Here is a 6,748-nt window from a genome sequence, read left to right as displayed (position 1 = left end):
AAACACACAACAGACGACATTTCTTAAATCGAGCTATGGAAGATTCCAGAACGAAGTCAGAGTAGCGTTCTTTGCAACAAAAAAGGAGAACTGACGTTACCTGAAATATAGCTGCTATTCCTGGTCAAAACGGGAGTGTGGTATCACTCATTGCAAAAAATAAAATAAGCGTGCATCTGAACTTGAGAACGGAGTTTATCACACAAGCAATGCTAGAACGCATGCGTCTTACATGTTATGTTCTACCAAAAGGAAAAGAACTCAACGTTCGTGGGTAGTCCCGTGTGAAATGTATCTTTCACCTTACATATAGTCGACTTTGACGTTAACTAATTTGCGCCTGCGTTTAGAGCAAATTACTTTTTTTGTTAAGAGAATAACACCACGAGGATAGCATGAGATTTGCAAAACCATATAAATATTTTTGTCATGTTATCAAAGGAAGTTAGGTAAGCATGACACGTTTTACGTAATGCACACGGGCACCTATAACTACCCCACCCAGCCTTCCTTCCCACAAGGCCAATTAATTAATTGAAATTAATTAATTAAACAAACATTAAAGTCTACACCTTATTGTGTTAGTGCCTTAGCGAACAGCAGACCCCTAATCCATCCCAATAGTGCACTCTGCACTAAAAATGGGGCAATTACAGAGAATGAATGAGCTTACTAGTGCTTTTTAGAAAGCCAATATCTCCCTAAAATTCTACACCAAAATTCTTTTGGAGGTTCCACCAATTACTAAGTTCCATAAGTTCTGTAAATTCTTCAAGTCAATGTTACATAGCGTGGTGCTTTCTCTACGCAAAGTAGTAAACTTCATCGATTCTCGTAGCGCCACGGGACGCATAAGGCCTTAAGCAGCTTACTAGTAAAGCCAAATGTAAGCAATGACGCTTCAGCATTGATTCTGCTGTCTCTTATACATAGTATCAATCTATAAATGTTGGTTTCTTAATAACACTGGTTCCCTACAGCGAAAATAGGGACTATTTATAGCAGATAATAAATTTGATAAGAGGAAAATGAAGAGAAACGTACAAGCTAAGTAATTGAGATGGTCCGGCGAATGTCTTTGCAGGAAGATGACGAATAGCGTTGTGCGATATATCTCCGCAAACCAAGAAGGAAAAAAGATCTAGTTTAGATGTATGTTTTTTCGAAAAACCCTAAAAACTTGATGTTATATATTCAGAAAAATATTATTAATACTGTCAAATGGATTAAAAATACCCTTGTTTAACGACGCTTGAATACATGTTAACCCTAGCCGCCTCGTGATCCCTCGTTTATCCTCCTCTTCCTAAACTACCAACCCCCACCCCGACATTTTTGGCAACGTTTTGTTTAAAACATAAATGGATATACTTACAAGACTTGCAAGCTCACCAAAGTAGAGAAAACATTTTCCGTTAAACTCGTAATATTATTTTCGGGTAAGAATCTGCAAAAAAACAAGGGTGGAAAACAACAAAAATACATGTTGCAGCAGCCATATTAATTGTTCAACGTCGAGATCACGGGACCCTTCTCTAGGAATTCGTCGCCCGCAAGTTCAACAGTAAGTGCATGTAGATAAATAAACCATTTTAGCTTGGGCAGTTTGTTTTCCCATTACAGACCACGTGATATTCTCTAGAAAAATTGTTCTTTTATCCATCTAAAAATTTTCATTGGTATACACGCGACCATTATCAGAGTATCGTCACATGGTCTGAAATGGGGCAATAAAACCGCGCGACCTAAAAGGTTCTCTAAGGGGACGGCACAAAAAGAGGCTTAGAAATCATGGAGGCAACGTTAATCAAAAACTGAAAGTAGTGACTATTGCCCAACCATTAACGAACACCAAATGTACAATGTAGAGTACTGAGTGTCCATTGCGTAAACTGGTTTAGATTATTACTCTACTCTGGTTGGTAATAAGTAAATCTGGCTAAATAACACATCTAAGCAAATGAACAAAGGATGCGAATTTGCAAAGTGTAATAGCTTTAACCTATATCTAAAAGCGTCTTAAAAGGTAATCGTATGTTATTGAGTTGCAAACTTACAGTTCTTGCAGGCTGAATAACTCTGAAAATAGTACTTCTGGTAGCACTTCTATTTCATTATCTGTGATATTACTAGTGACAACAAAGAAAATTGTTTACTATAAGGGTGCATGTAGTAGAAAGAAAAGAATGCTTTTTTTGCATCACTCCCAATACTGGTGGAAGAGGGCTGGGCAGGAAAAAGCTACCCTGGTAACCTGATAATTAGTCTAGTAGTCAAGGCAAAGTAAAGGCAAATTGGGTACGTAGAAAACTAGGCGAAAAGCACCTTTTTTTTCTCTAAGTTGAAACTTTCTGAGGACCATCAACAAATAAAAACATTGGTACAGTACAAACCCAAAAAATTACCTTGGTTTTGTTTAAACTTTAGGTAAAACTTAAGTTTCTGTATCTTCGATAATAGGCAGAAAAACATTAATAGCTAAGATTTAAATGCCACTTCATGTCAAAAATCACATTTCAACAGGCTCCTCAATAAAATGTTTTTCTTTTTTAAACTTTACTCGAGACGCCCATTTCTCCGCTGTTTTTGTCATTTCGCCCAAAGACCCCTAGACAGCAGCCTGTTGACAGACTTTGACAAAAGCAGCCTTGCTATTTACTACTTACAGGTATTTGAGCGCAGTCATGTGACGGAAGGCTTCTTTAGGCAAATATCTCATCTTCATCCCCTTTATAGTGCTAATTCAGTGAGACATACACAATATTGCTATATGAACATCAATGACACTTGGAATAGTTTAGGGATGCAGTGTGTATCAATTGGGTCTCTTAGGGTATTTCTCTCATGAGCAGATTGTTATTGGCGGCAAAACACATTTACACGGTACTACGCGTGAGCAGACCATTATTTGTAGGCAGTTATTTGCAGGTCACGCGGTGGGCTTCGGACAAATGAAAAGTAGGAAACAATGCATCGAATGATAATTATTATCATAGGTAGTAAAATTATTATTGACTAATAAAATATAATTTAGATAATTTCATCCAATTAAAGTTGCCTGAAAATTAAGGCTTATTTAAGAGAGCGATTCTTTGTTCAGAACTCGTTTGCCTCAGAGTTTGAACAAAAGTTTCTTGAGGCTAACACTTTTTAATAGCGGAGCTCCGGCGGCCCGAAGGGCCGCCAAGCGGAGCCCCATACTCATATAGGAGAGAAAAGGAAACCCATGAGTTGATTTTCTCATGGTCATCATGGCTAGCGGTATTGCTCGTGGGCGCGTACGCACGACGGCGACGACGACGGAGTCGCGCAACATGGCCGCCATACTCCAAATAATAGGTTGACAGAGACATGCAGTCTTGGTTTACCGTGTACTTCTTTGATATTGGACATCCATGTTATGATCAATTGACACCTGTCAAAACAAGGTATCCGCTGACCAGTATCATGTGACCATATCGCGGGCTCAAGTTTACAGCTTATCGAGGTCGCGTGTTTTTTTGAAGTTGACCGCTGACCAAGTGCTGGTTTTCGATTGGATTGCAGGCTCATCTCAGGTTAACTTGTTGAAAACAGGGCAGGATTGTTCGGAAGCCGGTTAACTCTAACCAAGGATTAAAAGTTAACCGAATTATAACTTTTTTTTCTATACAAATGTTTTTTGGCTGCTTTGTTTTGTGTATACAGTGATTATTAAAGCTCAAAACAGAAGGCCAAACAATATACAGAGAACCGCGCCGCAAAGCTACAAAACTGAAATCAAAATTCTACCTTTCTCCTGGGTTATTTGACTCTGAACAACGCGGCCCAGGAGCTACGCTTTTAGGCTGGCCTAAATCTATATATTATGTTTTATCCGTCTCTTGATGCCCTGACATCCACAGAGTGTATTTACCAGTAATTGTAAGAAATCTATAACTTCTATCTGTCCTCAAAAAGTTAAAAGAAAATTATAAGAAAAGTAGATGAGCCTTTTGAGAAAAAAATCCAAATGGGTCGTAAAATCACGGTTGGTGTACAATGTACTTACAGAGTTGTAGCCGTCGATGGAAGACACTTTAAGATATCAACTGATGAATCTGACCCATCACACCAAAATTTATTTTCAACTTGATTGTCCATTGTTTTACCATGGCTAGAACACAGATTTCCGCAATCTAAATGTAAATGAAGGAATTAACCACCATTATATTATTTATTTGATGAAGGGGAAAAGAGTTTCATAACAAAACCAGGGGTTATCATTGCAGCTACTACAGCAAACTACATCTTACCCACAATAGTAACTGATAGGTCTCTGGAGTCGGTACCAGCTTCATTACTTGCCACACACGAGTAGATTCCAGTTTCATTTAATGCAGTCATTACCAAGCCAGTCCCATTAGCCAAGGACGTGGAGTTCTTAAAGATGGATATGTTGATAGGTGGGGATCCTTCCGCAAAACACCAAACTAAGTGACCTGGCGCTGCTCGCACAACTGAGTCTGCGATCAATATTTTCGGTTTATCTGCATATGCAACAGTAATGTGTAAAGAGAGCAAACTCAGGTTTATTAGACTATTTAAGACATTCTTGATGTAAAAAAATAACACTGCCTCATAATAATAGTAGCTTTTATTTATTTCTTGATGCTTAGCTCGCACTTAAGGTTACCGTATACTTGGTGTCTCACGTCCAAGCGATGTAGCGCGTCTGGTCTAGACATAAATACCTAAAGCCTATATCAAATTAAAGCTTATAGGGCTTGTTATCAAACTATACTAGGATTTTGAAATAAAATAAATGGTCGAATTTTTCACGACCTCTAAATGCGCGCATACGAATCACCTTTAGAAAGCTGCAAGTCAAAGCGAATTTTGTTTTTCGCAATTTAATTTGTTCCTCAGTTTCCGGACGCAAAACGCACAAAAAAAGCCTGTGTGCGTTTCGCAATATTCAATTTCAATGAAAAGTTATAGCACATTTTTGAAATAGGATTAAACAAATGTGGAGTGATCGTACAAAAGTTTTTCTAGGAGAAAAAAATATTTGGAAATGTAAAAATTCGGAGACACATGTTTTGTTGTTTGAATGTTTCACTAACTACCGTCCAAATTTGACCGCAAACAAATAAATTCCCTTTGACTTGAAACTTTTAAAAGATGATTCGGACATTAAGGGGTTGTGAAAAATTCGACAATTCATTTTATTTCAAAACTCTTCGCACAGTTTGATAGCCATTTCAATCTAATATGTCCATCTAATATGTCCACAACATTAATTTCACCTGGAGCCTTTTTTAAAAGACTCTATGTTGGGTTTGCTGCATAGTTCAAAGTTACCTTTTTCCAAAGGTTCGGACCTGATTATCTAATACCATGTTTCCCATATTGTACGTAATTAAAAAGAGAATAAATAAATTGCAGTGGTTCCCTGTATAATGGAGGTTTCACTTGATGCTATTAAAAAGAAAAAAGGAAAACTTTCGAGCAACCCTCTTCATACTGATTTTAATTTACTTTAAATAGCTATCAAATTACCAAAAACTTACCTTTAGCTGTGCCAAACGTGTAAACACCCTTAAAGTTGTTAAGGGTAGACCGGTATAGTTTTATTAGCCTCACCAACATAAAACGGCCACTTGACTGTATGATGAAAGGTCGCCTTACTCCGGTAAAAACCCCTAATAAGGTGTTGTTTTTGTAGAGTCCATCATAGATGTGGATCCGATTCTGTCTAAACAATTTTGAATCAGATAACTGAAACGTCACAAATTTTAATCTGATGTTGTGGTACAGAGGTGCTGTGATGACCCAGCTGGCAGTCGTACAGTGCTCAGATGATTCGGAACTGATGAACTCGCCAGAGCCTTGTACGTCAAAGTCACATGTCATAGAAAAGACATCTATAAGAGTACATGCCTCAATGTTAGATAATTATAAACAAGGGCACGCAAGATGAAGAACAGATTTTTGTAAAGAAAAAAGCCCTTAAAGGTAGTAGCATTCAGTGAACTCTTACAGTTTTGATCAGGTTATATAAATGCTCAACTCAAGCATGCAATAATGCTCATACATTAGCCAGCGATAACGAACCAACAAAGATGCCTTGAAAGAAAAACACTAAGAACCATTTTATCTCACTGAGTGTGTAGATACCAAAACTGCATAACTGGCCGATCAACTACAAAATATTTTGATTGCAAAAAGAAAGAAGGAAAGATATATATACCATTCGGTTTCCACACTAATACTGCAAATAAAGCGGGAACTGTATAAAGCCAGCTTTCCATCCTTAATTCGGTGGAACAACTGCAATGATAATAGTAATAATTATAACGATTTTAATAATAATGGTATGTATAACAAAATTCTCGATCGTGATTGGTTCTCCACGCGCCTTTTTTTCACGTAATCGGCGCGCGATCACGTGTGTGTAGGTATCCAATTAAAGCTTTTTATAATTGGATACCCACGTGATTCGCATGTCAATTACGCGCGCTTTAATAGCTTCCTTCGCAATGTTTCCTCGAGTTTTCAAAACTTACTGACTTTTTCGCTCAAAAGAATATATCAAAAGATATTTTTAATTCCGAAGTTTGTTCTAAATACGACTAATTAGTGATTGGAACTCGTGTCGTACAATTTAGGGAATAATGGTGGTCGTAATGTGCTTGAGGTACCATCAATAGCTGTGTGAATTTTCAATAATAATAATAATATTAATATTAATAATGATAATAATAATAATAACCCAAACCCTTTAACC

At 37.3% G+C, this 6,748-nt stretch overlaps 1 protein-coding gene across 1 annotated transcript; it reads right to left on the bottom strand.

The window, feature by feature from the left end:
* Window positions 1-1,332: 1,332 nt before the first annotated feature.
* Window positions 1,333-6,376, bottom strand: LOC110057925 (uncharacterized). Its single transcript, XM_089293791.1, has 7 exons — window positions 6,212-6,376; window positions 5,532-5,885; window positions 4,275-4,508; window positions 4,031-4,157; window positions 2,667-2,738; window positions 2,058-2,129; window positions 1,333-1,447 (listed from the first exon to the last, which is right to left on the bottom strand). The coding sequence occupies exons 1-7, from the start codon at window positions 6,270-6,272 to the stop codon at window positions 1,372-1,374; spliced, it is 996 nt and encodes a 331-aa protein (XP_089149917.1). The 5' UTR covers window positions 6,273-6,376; the 3' UTR covers window positions 1,333-1,371.
* Window positions 6,377-6,748: the final 372 nt, after the last annotated feature.

This window comes from Orbicella faveolata, unplaced genomic scaffold, assembly GCF_042242905.1.
Source record: "Orbicella faveolata isolate gen_17 unplaced genomic scaffold, um_ofav_v1 contig_25, whole genome shotgun sequence".
NCBI lineage: Eukaryota > Metazoa > Cnidaria > Anthozoa > Scleractinia > Merulinidae > Orbicella > Orbicella faveolata.
Note: the sequence above shows the minus strand (reverse complement) of the source record. Positions and strands in the feature narration are given on the sequence as shown.

Excerpts from the sequence above, each read along its gene's own strand:
- LOC110057925 (XM_089293791.1), bottom strand. The coding sequence starts at position 6,272 with ATGGAAAGCTGGCTTTATACAGTTCCCGCTTTATTTGCAGTATTAGTG. Across the intron at positions 5,886-6,211 it reads ATTAGTGTGGAAACCGAATG|ATGTCTTTTCTATGACATGT; the intron begins GTATATATATCT and ends GTACTCTTATAG. Across the intron at positions 2,130-2,666 it reads ATGACTGCGCTCAAATACCT|TAATATCACAGATAATGAAA; the intron begins GTAAGTAGTAAA and ends TGTTGTCACTAG.